The 14510-nt window shown below is 45.5% G+C and overlaps 1 protein-coding gene across 6 annotated transcripts in view; it reads left to right on the top strand.

Moving 5' to 3' along the window:
* PSD3 (pleckstrin and Sec7 domain containing 3) overlaps positions 1-14510 on the top strand; it is a 119122-nt gene that overhangs the window by 33182 nt on the left and 71430 nt on the right. For 2 of the 6 annotated variants that reach the window (XM_058865130.1, XM_058865129.1), the window contains exons 5-6: positions 11093-11299; positions 11401-11481. In XM_058865130.1, coding sequence (XP_058721113.1) covers positions 11093-11299; positions 11401-11481 — 288 coding nt within the window. Of the gene's footprint in view, positions 1-878; positions 1480-2012; positions 4601-6065; positions 6108-11092; positions 11300-11400; positions 11482-14510 lie in introns of those variants that run through there. The other 4 variants (XM_058865133.1, XM_058865134.1, XM_058865131.1 and 1 more) reach the window with 4 other exon arrangements.

The following is a 14510-nucleotide window of genomic DNA, read 5'->3' as shown; positions in this document are numbered from 1 at the left end:
GTAATCCTCCCAACAATAATCTTATAGCCAACACCACCCTTCCTCCTCCGGTATTCCGGTATCATGTTGTATTGCGCCAGGCGTGTATGTTGTGTGATGACTGACAGGCGGCTGGCAGGTCGTGAGTACTACTTTGTTGGAGCCAGTGGGGAATCACGGTGTTGGGAGCGCGGGGAAGCAGTGCGTGCGTGCTGGGGCGGCGGGAGGTTTATCGCAGAGGGGTCAAGCCGGTGTGTCACGGTGATGCTCAGGTGAACCAGAGATAGCCTCCTGAACCCTGGCGGCTGGAGCTTGAAGGCGCGGTTGTGTAGCCTGAAGCAATCCGTGACACAGGTTTACCTAAGTCTGCCTGTGCGATCCGTGTGTATGGCACCTCTGCGTCTGCTGCCGAAGCTCTCATTTCCTACGGTGTCGTGAGCCTGCGGCTGTGCTTGGGGCTGCAATTCCTCACACGTAGTGCCTGCCTGGCGCTGCAGAGCAGCGGGGGCACCCTCCGCAGTGGTCCAGCCCTCCCGGAGGAGGAGGGTGGGGGGAGGCAAGCCCTCCGCCCCGCCGTGCCCGGCCCCGCGCCGCCGAAGCGCTCCGTGCGCTTTGCTCGGCCGCGGCTCCCCGCTCCCCGCTCCCGCCTGGAGGAGAGCGGCGGGAGAAGCCCCTCCCAGAGGGGTGGGGGTTGCTGTGGGGGCTCGGCATGTGGATACTGGCAAGTGCAAAGGGAAGCGGGGGGATTTCGGGTGCGGGGGATATGGGAGCAGAGCAGGGCAGTGTGGGACAGCAAGGAGCATGAGACCCCTTCCTCCCCCGACGCACCCCCCCCTCCCCGCCCCTCTTGTCCGGAAACCCTACTGCCAACCCGAGGGAGCAAAAGCCGAAAACAAAATCTCAGCAGCGGCTTGTGCCGTGGCATTTTGGTGATAGAAAAAGTGACTGGGAAGGGAGCATGCTTCCAAGTACCAGCACTAGTTAATGGGGGAGCAGTGTGAAACAGAGCAGTTCTTCCCGGCCCAGAGCAGAAGGGAACGGCCGATTTTAGAGCAAAAATCTGGTGGTTTTACACCTGGAAATTGAAAGCCTTATGCCAGTTGGGATAGGAGGAGTCAGGGCTCCCCGTGGCCATGCCCTCCTGCTAGCAGGTAGCTGAGCACCATAGGCCCTTTTGCACCTGTCTGGAGGGATCCAGAGCGTACCTCACACGGGAGTGAGATTTTGATGTATAAGGACAAGGAAAGCTTGCCTCGTAATGAATAAGCGGGAGGGTAACATCCTTCTCTGCTCTTAGGAAATTGCTGGCTTTGGGAGGGGTCAGCTCTGGTATGTGAGGGCCGGTCACATGCCTTCAGAACTGAAAAAAAAAAAAAAAAAAAAAGAGGAAAAAAAAAACTATTAGAGGCTTGCAGGCTGCAAGTTCCTATGAGCTCCTGGGTGTCTGAAGATTTCATCCCTGCTGTCCTCCCTGTCAGCTGCTGGCTGTGGTTAAACGCAGTAAGTCCTGGCGAGTGGTGTATGATGGACCTGCCTGCTTTGACAGCCACCTGCCGTACTTCCTTGTGGTAGGGGGATGTCAGCTGCCCTTGCGTTTTCCTGCAGGGCAGGCAGACTTATTTCTGCAAGTAGCCCTTTCTTGGCATAGCTTGGGTGCCCTTCGTGCCTGGCCAGTGGAGGAGGGATGGCTGGGCGACAAGGGAGTGCAGCTTGCCTTCCTTCGGGACTTTTTGGGTCTTTGGGGTGGAGTTTATTCTCTTTCAGTTCTCTGAGATAAGTTCAGTTGGTTAGAACATGGTGCTAATAATGCCAAAATGGAGGGTTTGATCCCTGTGTGGGCCATTCACGTAACAGTTGGAGTCATTGGAGTCATGATCCTTTTGTGTCCTTTCCAACTCAGAATGTTCTGTCGTTCTGTAGTGATTATTCCTCTGAGGGGAAAAGAAAATATTTCTGCAGCTGAAGTAGCCTTAAATTTCCACAGGAGGGGGTGGGAGAACAGGGGGAGGAGGGGTAGTGTGTGAGGTTTTAGATCTGAGTGACAGCCTTGCTGTGTGTCAGGGCACCATGGGATCCTCATGAAACAGGCTGAGCCGCAGGTTGCCTGTGTAATGAAGCTTTGTAATGACAGTAAGGACGTAGCATTTGGGGTGTGTTTGGTGCCCTTGTCTCTTTGTTATCCTTGCAGAGGCATGCAGTCCGCACTGTCACACCTACGCCCAGGTGCTGTACTCCTTTGCCATACCAGTGGGCTGGGTTAAGGCAAGCAAGGCTCACCTTTCTTTATTTGGGAGTTTAGTCTTTCTTTCAAGAGGCAGGAAGGAAAAGTGTTTGCAAGCTGGTACCAAGATACTGACCTTGAGTTTGTGTTGCCTGGACTAGGTGTAATCATTTGCAAACTGGTTAAAATTGGTGGTCCAAATGAGAGTGTGGTGAAGGGGATGTGTTTACAAAGCAGTAAGATATACCTGAGGGGAAAAGGAGTTACCTTTTCTATGTACATTACAGATAAAGCATTGCGTGATTAAATGTGAAGTGTGAAATTATCTCTATGATGATCTTTATACTTCAAAGACTGGACTTATTTTAGTCTTCTCTTTTACTACATACTTTACAGCAGGCTTTCCATTCCATCTCCCCTTGTATGCTGACTTGAGTCAGAATAAAAAATTTTAAAAAACCCACAAAACAACAACAAAAAACTTAGGGCATTTCTTTTCCTGCCATAAGTGCCTTTTCCTGTTGTTTTGGGAAGTATTGTCTCTGTTGGCAGGACATTGACCAAGATTTTTGTAAATCCAGAGAGAAAAAAATTTGTATTGCAGCTCCTAATCCTCAAAAATGCTAAATATTTGCCACCTGCCATCGTCTTCAAAGAACTGCTGGTGCTCAGCAAATTCTGCAAGTTCTGTTATTTTTTTTCTCCTAGAGATGCAAACACAAATTTAATTTTATATGTATTCAAGAGGGGAAAAAAACAAACTCCCTAAAGCAATCTGGTGATTCTCAGAATAAATTCACAAGAATGTAGCCTGAAATTCCCATGGGTACCAGGTTACTTTTAATTGTTGGGGCCTCTTGTAGAAGTTCCCATGGTGGGTATTTTTCTTCTGTCTATAGGTCATTTTCAGCAGTTTCTTACTTGGCACTGTGCTTATACCTTCTTTAAGACAATAAACTTTGTTGACAAATAAATCCAGTTTTGATTCCTCTCTCCGGGCTGATTCTCTAAGTCTCTTCCCAGTTTATCAGTACCCACATGCCAGTTATATTTCTAGTTTTCAGTTTGCACACTGGTATTTTTGTCCAAAGTAGCTTGTATTTGATTTTTCAGAGTAGTTATAAGACTCAATACTTAGGAATCTAACATGTAACCTTTATACAATCGTTTTATTAGTCTATTTGATGTAGGTGTGGTAGAATTTTTTTGCACTTTGAAGATTCACTTTGAGACCCAGTTGAATTTTTTTCATTTAGTGTGAAATCTGCCGAGATTCCTATTTTTCTGAGGGGATGTTTTTTCACCTTCAGACATGCCTCAGCTCATGGCAGACTCTGGGACCAAGGAGTCATAGGTCAGTCAGAACATGGTACTTCATATTTGCTGTCATCCATATGCCTAGGATAAGGAAGGTTATTCAGAGGGATGGCATTGGTTATTGTCCTAGAAAAGCAAATGCATCAAATGCATCTGCAGCTGGTGAGCAAGCAAACAACCACTGGAGCCCATTTTCATCTGTCAGTTGTTGAGCCACAGCTAACCACAATATGCTGGCATGGGTGTGGGTTAAATCTAGGTAAAGATGAAGTGGCACAATTCACAGGGGTAAATTTCAAAATGCCATTGGCATTTTGACAGCTGAAGATTTGCCTTGTTATTTATTACACAGCCTAGTTGTGTTGTGTTACACTATTGACCTTGGTATTCCCTCAAGGAATGTGTCATCACTTTATCAAGGCTCTGGAGATACTCTGTACAGAGTTTGCCTTTGCTCTGGCTAATGAGGTGCATGGAATGCCAGTTTACAGAGTTTGTAAAGCTGCTTCTAGTTCCTAAATAAACTGTTGTTTTAGGGAAAAAAAGGGCTGCTGACTTTTCGCCTCTTCAGTTCCCAGCCCCCTCTGAAAATGAAATGAACAAAACAAAAATCCAGGAGCTGACAGAGAGAGAAAAGAAAAAAAAGTAAAAAAAAAAAAAAAAGTGGAGCAGCTGATCAGTTTGCTACACAAAGCTCCTCAGTATAGAGCTGTCAGCAGCTCAGCTTTTAAGCTGGCATCTGTTGGCACATCTCCATTAAAGTCAAAGCCATTTAGGTCAGGAAGGCTTGATTCACCAAAACCAAGGCGTCTCTGCCGGCTCTGAGCTGGTCCAGAAGTGCAGCCTGCTGTCTCATCCATTAGCCACGACTGGCTGCTAGTCAAGCCCCTCTCCATGTTATTGCTGATTAAGTCTCTTCTTCCTCTATATGTGTGCTGGGATAGAGAGAGACAGAGCCTGGAAGCTGGCAGGACAGCATAGAAAGGCATGCATGTCTTCAGATGTGATGCTGGAGCAGCGGTGAAGAACAGGGCACCGAGCATGCAGACTCCTTGCTAGCACAGCTGGGTGAGCTGTGGGTTGGTTAGTAGTTGTTTTTCCTTTGTTTTTTCTTTATTTGCTATTCTTTTTGAGGACAGGTGGTTCATTTTGCTGCATGGTTTCATCGTAAAGCTTCTGTTTGATACTAGTGCCAGTGATCAAGTGCTTTATCTGCACATTTGCAGGGATGCCTGAACCAAAAGGTGTATACACGTGTTTTTATGCATCTCCCTGTTTTGCTCCCTGCCAGGGAGGACCAGCTGGACCAGCTGCCTGGTTGGTATGCTTCTCCTGAGCCAGTCTCCCAACAGTTAAACTGAGCCCAAGCACAGAGGGGAAGTACTCTGCTGGCTTCCTAGTTTCGGTCCTATCCTGGAGGACCCTGCTGGAGCCTTAGGGAAGGAGGGTCATGTGGGTGCTGAACGCAGGGATGGTGACTCTTGACACCTGGAGCAGGTGGGCGCTGACGGGAGAGCTTGAGGGTTCCTGAAACATGTAGGGGCTGAGTGTTTTCTGAGCAAGATCATAGGTATGCAGTGCATTTGTTTGGTCTGTTTTTTTATTTTTATTGGGGCAGGTGGATCAGATCCTGAATATGGGACAGTCCTAATATGTTCAAGAGACCAGTCTCTGTGTCTGTGCATGTCAGGAATATCCATGGCAGGCCTTTGAATACCCCTTGTGGTGAGGACCAGGGTTTCACTTTCTAGGCATGGTGACATTAATGTGGTGAGTGTCCCTTTGTGAGCACTAAACCTTGCTGTAGTGATGTATGAAGCCTGAGGTCAAAATGGAATCAAACCTGAAGTATTTTTAGCAAGACATTTGTACTTCAGGTGGCAGCTGGCCAGCATGTCTGTGTAATAAAGTACATGCTGTCTCTCGGAAGGGCTGCAATCCTGTCCCTGCATGTGGTGGGACTTCTTGTTCTTGTGCTGTGATCCTGTAATGACAATTGCATTTGCTTTATACAAGCCTACAGAAATGGTATTTTATGAATGCTTTAGCTGCTACCTCCCTTTTTTACAATCACTAGGAATTATTTTAATGAAAAAAAAAAGATAAATGATTACAGGAAGGAAGAGGTTATTTTTGAACAGCAGTATGCATTTCAGCCCCTGAAATTGACTTTGCATACGTATTTTATTGATAACCCTTACGGGATTACAGGGATTACTTACAACTTTGCTCGTCTCCGTATGATGTGACAAGGTTGAGGTACTTTTTAATAGATGCCTGGTGGTTACTCTGGCTTGTGGACACTGTCCTTGCTTTGTATGTCCTGTCTGGTGCTGTGCTTCTGAGACACCCACTGAATTGAGTTGCAGCAAAGTGCAGCTGTGTCAGTCCTCAAAGAGGGTTCTACTTCAAAGCATATCTTTGAAGAGAATCCATACGTAGGACTTCAAAGCTGTTTAAACCATTTGGAATAAAATAGCACACTGAGTCATCTGCTAGGAAAGGGCATTATTTTTATTTTTTTATTATTTTTCTCCCCTTCCTACAGTTATATCTTGGAGGAGCCCTGGAGCTGAAGGTAACTGGCAAGGTAAATCATCGCTTGAACTGCTTTTGTGCTCACTCTCTCTTGGCCCTGAAGAAGCTGGTTTGGAGCTGCAGCAAAGCTGCAGCACAGCCATTCCCAGCCCATTTGTGTGGTCAGGTAATTTGTAGTAGGAACTGAGTCATCACATCCCACTGCTGCTGGGATTTCTTCACTTTCTTCAGTGGGGCTGCTCCTTTCAGAGCTAGACTGTTCAAGCACAACTTTTCAGATCCTTTTAAACAAAATTCAGACTGTGCCACTGCTTATGTCTGGTCTGCACTGAAATGTCAAAGGATATTGTTCACTGAACAGCCACATCTCTCCAAAGGGTTGCAGAGCAGGGATTTGTTTCTGCAGGGCAGGAGATAAGGGGTAGAGTGGAGAAGTGGGGGCAGGCGCCTGACTGTTTCTGCTTTGTCCCTGCAATGCTTCTGAGGGGCTGTTGAACTAGTATTGAAGTATGCTTTTCATGGACAGAGTTTATGGTTATGGAGGGAATGCTGCCCAAGGAGAAGGCTCAGGGTGAAAGCATTTAAAACAACAGGGCCAGCTCTGTCCTGCAGTGCGTGATTATCAGCTTCAGTGTGGCTCCCCAGTGGACACCATAGCCCTGCTGAAAAAGCACTGGTTCTGGCCCTACCTTCAATATGCCAGAATGTCTCTCCATCCTTCTTCCAATCATTGCTGCGTTTTGCTCTGATGGGTTTTGCTGGCAAATGCCTGATACAGCCTGCCTTGGAGTAAAGCTGATGTTAAAGGCATCAATATTTATTTGAGAGAAGTTTGTTTTCCTCCTGTTTTCTGCTCCTGTCCTTCAAAAAAATCTTTTTTGACTTTTGTGAAGGTTCCATCCCTGTCTTAATCCATGCTCCTCTGCAACTGGTGCAACTGGTGCACTCCCTTCAGACATGTATGCCAGATGAATTAGTGTTCCTTGAGGAACAAATGTATGCATCCAGGGGAGTCCATGTGCCACAAAGCATATGCTGTGGATCAGTCGGTAAAATTGAAAGGCAGTGGCAAGCTGGGATCACTGAAGTATCTGCAATGAGGACAGCACTTAGGCTGAGTTTTCGCACCCTGCCACTCAGTGACAACTCTGAACATCACTTCTTTGTTAGCTGGGCCAATTGCACTGTGCTTTTACTCCATAAAGTAAAATGCTAATATGCATTTCTTCCTTTGGACAAAGCAGAGTTTTATCTCCATGGATTTGCTACAAAATGAGGAGCATACCAAGGTTTAAAGTATCATAAAGTCACACTCAGGCTGAGGTTCCCTCTTGCAGCCTAGTTGACTGGGAGAGTGGACCAATGAGATATGATGTGCCTGTATCATTATCATTATGTTACTGGCCTTGGTGGTTTTTTTTCTGGAAGTTGCAGCCATTCTTCAATCAAACATTGCTGTGTAGAGTTTCAGTTTTGGTGGTACCTGGAATGGGAGGCGGGGACAGTAAGTGAATCTAGAATATTCTCAAACAGATCAAGTGTGCTGAGTGCTGAGCTTGGCAAGATTGAGATAGCTTGGCATTGGGAGCGAAATCACTGTAGAACTGGTCTATAATGGAATAAGAGAAAAAAACAGTATAAAATGCCTAGTAGTTACGGTGTATTACAGAAAAGCTGGAAAGCCTACCTGAGCTTACAGTCTACAGTTTACATGTTTTATCTGTGAGCTTGGAGAGGCGTCTGCTGCTGTATTTGCAGTTTACCACAGCAGCTGCTTATCAAGTTCCTGTAATTTCTACTGGATATGGTGGTCACAACCTCTCTGCATTCCGTGTGGGTCTGGGGATGCTTTGATAGGAGAAAGGATGCATCAAGAGTGTGTTGCTGGAGACAGAAATATTGAAACCTATAGACCTGGTTTCTGGCCACAGCTCATGTGCTGTGAGACTAGAGAGGTCTGGATTTTTTTGTAGTTCCATTTTCTGTGTTTTCTGATAGCAGAGATTATTACAAATATCTCTGGATAAAAATTAGCATCCATTGCTGGACAGGCACTTACCAGTAATATCATTACAATCCATTGGCCTTGAATCTAGGATTAGGGGGAATATAATCCATTACATTTTTCAGCCTTCATTTTTCAGTGGAGGTTTCCCATTTTTGTGTGATAAAGAAAGAGTAAAGCTGCATGAGAAATACATGTCCAGCCTTGCTGTGTAGGGCTTTGTACACAACGCTGTTTCTTGGCATTGTTTTGATGGTAATGCTGCTGTGGATTCTTTATGTGTAGAAACTGTAGACTGCAGAAGAGAGACCTATTTTCACCCTGGTTGCTCTTAGCTCTTAGTTAGAATTCATTATAAGCACTTTACAGAGGGAGACAAGTATTACTGATTTCAGCAGATTAGTAAACTGAGGCATGGTGGGAAAGTTATGCGCCCAGAAAGTGTTGAAAGTAAGAGATATCAGGCATTTCTCTGAGTAACACCACTTGGACCCTGCTAAAATATCCTGCCCTGAAGGCAACTTGCACAGTAGCCATGCACAGGGCATCTGCATTTCCTAAGCCCTCAGTGATATGAGCACTGAGTCTTCAAGCCACCTAAATCCACTTGAGAACTGAAGTCTTACTTTACTGCTAAGAATCTGTCATTTCCCCTGAACAAGAGGCTTATGTTTCAGACAACCTGTATTGACTTGACAGTCTTTTTGTACTTTATACTTTTGTATGAAGTACAAAAAGTACTCACTTAGTACTTACTTTTTGTACTAGGTACAAAAAGTACTTACTTAGCCCCCTTTGTACTAAGTAATAAGCGAATCAACTGTCAGAATTAACCACTGGAATAGCAGAAGGAAGCCTCCCTTATTCTTCGATGCATGTATGGGCACCCTCAGTCAAGATGAAGCTTTAAATTGGAGAAATTGGAAGATAGGGTTTCTTATGCAGCCCTGTAGACTAGTTTTGTCAAGCAGGGGAAAGAGCACACCCTCCCTCTTGCTGGGTGTTCCTCCTTCACATCCCAGCCATGGCTCTGATAGGCAAAGCAGAAGCTGGGAGCTGCTGTACTGTTAATTTCACTAAGTGTCAGATGCTGGTGCTTCCTTTCTTTCTAAACTTCTGGTGGTTTGTGGTAACGTTGGCTCTCATAATACACTGGTTCCTAGCAGGGTACAGATGTTTCTTGTCAGCTCTGGCCATCTTTCAGGGCTGTAAATGCTACCTTTAATAAAGAGCAGTGGTGAAAGAGGACTGTGATTTATAGTGAGTGAGGTGCTGTGAGTTGTCATGGCTTCTGAAGCAGCATTTGTACATGAAAAGCTCCACAGATGTGTTAGCTCACCTGGGTATGCCTTGTTCTTGTCAGTTGTTAGAGATGGGAATTTGAAATGAGTTATGCCTGATTTGAATGAACAAGGTGTTGCTCAGGGCTTGTGTCAGAGTACTCAGTCATTTGCTTTCTTCACATGTTTGGTATAGGTGAAATTTAGAGAATTTCAGACATTGGCTAGTGGTTTTGGATAGGGCCAAGGAGGCATTTTCCACAACAATGATGTCAGGAGGGACTTTTTTTCTTTTCTAGGATAACTGATGGCCAGTAGCATTAGTGTTGGAATTGTATTTACAGTATTAATTTTCTGCAACGCATTGAGACTGACTCCCTTTTGTTATAGTGCCATTTTATTTACACTGAAATAAATGCAAACCAATGCAAATCCCCAGTTCTTGCAGGAGAAGGTTAGATTTCTGTTTTCCCCAGATACTTGATAAAGAAGTTGTACCCACAGGGTGGATGTGTAATACTTCTGATGTTGTAGGAGCACTGAGAGGATGGAAACAGAGGTGAAATGGAAAAATCTCTGTTCTGTACATGTCCTTAAATCATGGATGAAAAGAGAGGTAGGAAGCAGGTGATTTGTAGCATGCAAAATATCAAATATTTTTGTTTTAAGCTCACCTTATATGAAAATCTTGTCTTTGAGGAATCAATAAGTGGCTAGCAGACATTTGAGTAAATGGCTAGACAGTTGTTACTGGAGCACAGCAATCAGTTGTCTTAACCATGGCTTGTCGAGTCTGAAAATTACAGTGGTGTGTGAAAAATTTTCATGGTAGTGTCAGAGAAAAGCTCTTCTAAAGTTAAAAGCCTACCTTTCTGAAGGGATGTCTATGTGGGGGTGCACTTTTTGGTGTGGTGGGCTCTTGACTCTTTCATGGGAGAAGCAAAGCAGGCACACAGCTCAGCCAGAGCTTTCCTATTGTACTAGAGGTGGGAGGAATCTATAAGTGCATGTTTTATCTGAAGTGCCCCGGTGTTGCCATGCTGAACATCTTGACTTTGAGCAGCTGGTGAGGGAAATAATTGGCACCATGAGGGAGCAGGAGGGAAGCAAGGAGTTCTCCAGGCTGGAATGGGTGGTTTGTGTCTCTCATAATCCAAACTGGGCTCCTTGCTTCGAGTCCCAGTTTTCCTAGCAGTGTCTTCCTGTGCAATGCCCACTGCTCATGGGCGCCACAGGAGCCGCTGAGAGTTCTGGTGATACTATTTTAGATTTAAGGAATTGTGTAGTTTCCAGGACAACCGGGGAAGAATGAGGAAGGGACTTGTTCTGACTCAGCTTGGAGTAACTGATCGCCCTTTTTTAATCACTGCATTTCTCCAGAAAAATTGTTTATTTCCTACTTTTAAAGAGGCCTCTTTGAGCCAAGCAGGCAATTGGGTTAAAAAATACTAATGTAAGAAGCACTCAGGTACAGTTCTAGGCTGATAATAGCAAAGAGCCCTCTCTGAGGTGAGCCCAAGTTGAGGATACTTAGCCTAGTCAGAAGGAAAGTCCATATTTGGCTGTCTGTTAAACACCCTTAACTTCTGCTGACTGCTAAGTGAATATCCCTGTTCTGCATTGCTCCTTCTGTTAAGTGAGTTTTGTTACATTATGTCATCTTGCCTCTGTACAATTAATTGCCTTCCATTCTAAGAGGAAGCTCTAATGTTACCTAATTTTTCTTCTTTCCATATTATTTTCATCTCACAGCAATGTTGAAGTACAGAATGTGGTGTTAGACTCTAGTGCAGCCATGGGGAGCAATGAACTTCAGGAGAAAGATGCCACTGGAGCCCCTGGCCACGATCTCAGCAATGGCAGCAGCAGCAATTTGGAAGCAGCCAGGCGCCTCGCTAAGCGCCTCTACCATCTGGACAGATTCAAACGCTCTGATGTGGCAAAACATTTGGGTAAAAAGTATGTGCTGATATGAGGCCTTTAGCCGCATTCTTATTGATGGTTCTGGAGGGGTTCATTCTTGAATGATAACCTTTACGTATTTCTTTGCTTTTCTTTAGCAATGAATTCAGCAAGCTTGTGGCCGAAGAATATCTTAAATTTTTTGACTTCACAGACATGACACTGGACTGCTCACTCAGGTACAATTCTATTTGTGGGCTTAATGTACTTATTTTAGTACATTAAGTACATCAGTGCAAGCAGTGCTATTTGCAGTGTTCTGATTTACATGGTTGTCCTTTTGGAATGTAAGAAGATGAAGAGAGGACTGTGATGTATTTTGGGGACAGAGCTTTCCTCTTCTGTTTGGCTTGGTGTGCTGCCATACTCTAGTGTTCCTGGAGAGTTAGCCATGTGGAGAGGGAAATATTTGGGTGGACCTGCTTAGGGATGGTCCTTGATACAGAGAAGCTGGAGAAAAATGTCCAGTCACTCTCACTAGTAGTCTGCCAGGTACTAGTGAGGAATTACAGTGTTGCTCACAGCTGATCTGCAGACTTTCTGGCTGATGCCTTTTGGAGCTTACCCTGCTTTGCTGCAGTGCAATAAGACCAGGGTTTGGTGTGGCTCAGCAGCTCCCCTCTCTCTGTCTCCCTGAGGAATCCAGAAATGTGCAGAACAGCAAAAGCTTCTACATGGAAGAAGCTGTAGTGAGTTTGGTAACTGTCAGCGTGGGTGTTTGAAGACCCAGCCCTTCCATTTTATTTCCTTTTTGCACTGGACCTCAACAATGTTTATTTTCAGTGCTTTTTTCCTCAGAACTCAAAACACCAAGTTTGTGTAACAGTGGCCTGTTAGCGCAGTTGCTGGTGTTCTGATGTTTAAGGGGATTTAAATGAGTTTAACTCATTTGACAGAGGTTACTTAAGTGTGAATTTTTTTTCTAATGAAAATCTAGGAGGTATGCACGCAGTTCTTAGCCTCTTTGCAGGTGCGTTTCCAGGGATCTGATGCCATGAGAGCATAGCAGATCCAAGGCACCCACAAAGTCCTGCCTGCTAAATGCTGTGGAAATGGAACATGCGTGCCCAGGCATGAACCACTTGGTCCTGAGGCAGGGGGAGTGGAGCCAAGCTGGAGCACCTGCTCAGCATTCAGTGGGAGCTCCTGGGCAGTGGGAGGTCTGCTGCTTGTTCCAGGTTTTAGCACCCCTGAAGCATGATGCTAAATATACCCTTCTTTTAAATTGTGAAATCCAACACATAATTGCTTTGTGGCACATATTTAGGAGGTTTCTACTCCCTGTAGATCTCCAGTTAATATTAATAGTTATGACCTTCTCTAAAATGTGCACAGGCTCATGTAGGACTTAAGCCAAGGGGTTGTTGAGGTTTCAAGAGTAGCTGGAGTAGTTGCCAGCTACATGCCTTAAGCATGCAGCAGCAGCTGGGGACAAAGAATCATCCCAAAGCCTGAGGAAACTGAGGCATGCTACCTCATGGTTGGCATGGAGTGAGAGATAACAGTGCTGTTGTTGCTGTTGTTGGCTCACTGACAAGCTGTGGTTTATTGACCATTTTGGAAGCAGCTACTGAGATCTGTAGTACCTCCCAGCTGTGGGAGGCTGCTGTGCAGCATCAGTGAAAAGTCTGAGACCTGGGAAGGGTTGTTCCTTCACTGTCCACTCCCTGGATCCGTGTTGCCCATGCACCTCCTGAGAGCATCTCTTGCAACCTCTGCAGGACTACAGGAGGGGATGTGGTGGGGTGACTGCTCCAGCTCCTCTCCGTGTCCATTTTGGAATCCAGCCCTGGACCGGGGGAGAGCAGACTTCAGGCTGCTCAGGGAACTCATTAGTAAGGTTCCCTGGGAAAATGCTTCTGAAGGTGTTGGGATCCATCAGTGCGGTCACCACCTCTTAAGGGCACAGGAAAATGTTGGTTGTGTCAAGCAGACAAGGCAGAAGGCTAACTTGAATGACTGGGAGGTCTTCTAGAGCTAACACAAAAAAAAAAGGTGTTCGTCCAATGGAGCAAGGTCAGGTGATGTGAGAGGAATACAGATTTGCTGCTCACCACTGTAGAGAGAAAATTCCAATCAAATTCAAAGTTCAAAGACAAAAGTTCAGCTGGAGTTGAACATGGCCAGTACTTGTGTGGGACAACAAAAATATTTTTTTCTAAATAAATCTATACAAGAAGGCAGTGCAGAATGGCTCAGTGCCTTGAGCTGGAGGACCATGGCTATGAGCTGACCCTGAACTTGTGTGGGATCTGCTGCTCCATCTGGATCCTCCTAAGTCTATGGGGCCACATGGGATTTACCAGAAATACTCAAAGAGCTGTTTGATGTCATTGTGAGGTCCTCTTAATGATTTTGGAATGATCTTTGGCATCTGGAGAAGTCCCAATTGTCTGGAAACTGTCTAACCTTCAAGAAGGACAAGAAGGATGACCCTGGAAACTATAGGCCTGTCAGTCTCTCTTCAGTGCCTGGTAAAATTACAGAGAGAATTATTCTGGGAGGTATTGAAAAATTCCTGAAAGATAGTGCAGTGATCAGTCACAACCAGCACGACTTCATGAGGAAAAAGTCCTGCTTATCCAACCAAATTTCCTTTTATGATAAGGTAACTCAATGATGATCAAAGGAAGCCAGTTGATGTAATCTTTTTGGTTTTCATAAAGCTTTTGATACTGTCTCTCTCAGGACCCTTCTGGAGAAAATGTCCAGCACTCAGCTGGATAAACACTTCATGTGATGGGTGAGCAGCTGGCTCATGGGTCAGGCGCAAAGGGTTACAGTGGATGGAGTGACATCAGACTGGTCACCTGTCACTGGTGAGGTTCCACAGGGCTCCATCCGTAGCTCTGTGCTCTTCAATGTCTTCATAAATGACTTTGACACAGGTCTTGAACATATAGTAAGTTTGAGGGTACTAAACTGGGAGGAGCCATTGACTCCCTCAAAGGAAGAGAGGTCCTGCATGGAGATTTTGATGAATGAGAAGTCTGGGAAACTACCAAGTGTGTGAAATTTAGCAAGGGTGGGTGCTGGATTCTGCACCTGGGATAGACTGGGAAATGAGCTGCTGGAGAGCAGCACTGTGGAAAAGGACCAGGAAGTCTTTGTGGAGGGCAAGTTGAATATGACTGAGCAGTGGCAGCCAGGAGGGCCAGCTATGTTGTGGGGTGCTTCAGGCACAGCATCACCAGCTGGGCAGGAGAGG

Source organism: Poecile atricapillus, chromosome Z (genome assembly GCF_030490865.1).
Source record: "Poecile atricapillus isolate bPoeAtr1 chromosome Z, bPoeAtr1.hap1, whole genome shotgun sequence".
Classification (NCBI taxonomy): domain Eukaryota; kingdom Metazoa; phylum Chordata; class Aves; order Passeriformes; family Paridae; genus Poecile; species Poecile atricapillus.
Note: the sequence above shows the minus strand (reverse complement) of the source record. Positions and strands in the feature narration are given on the sequence as shown.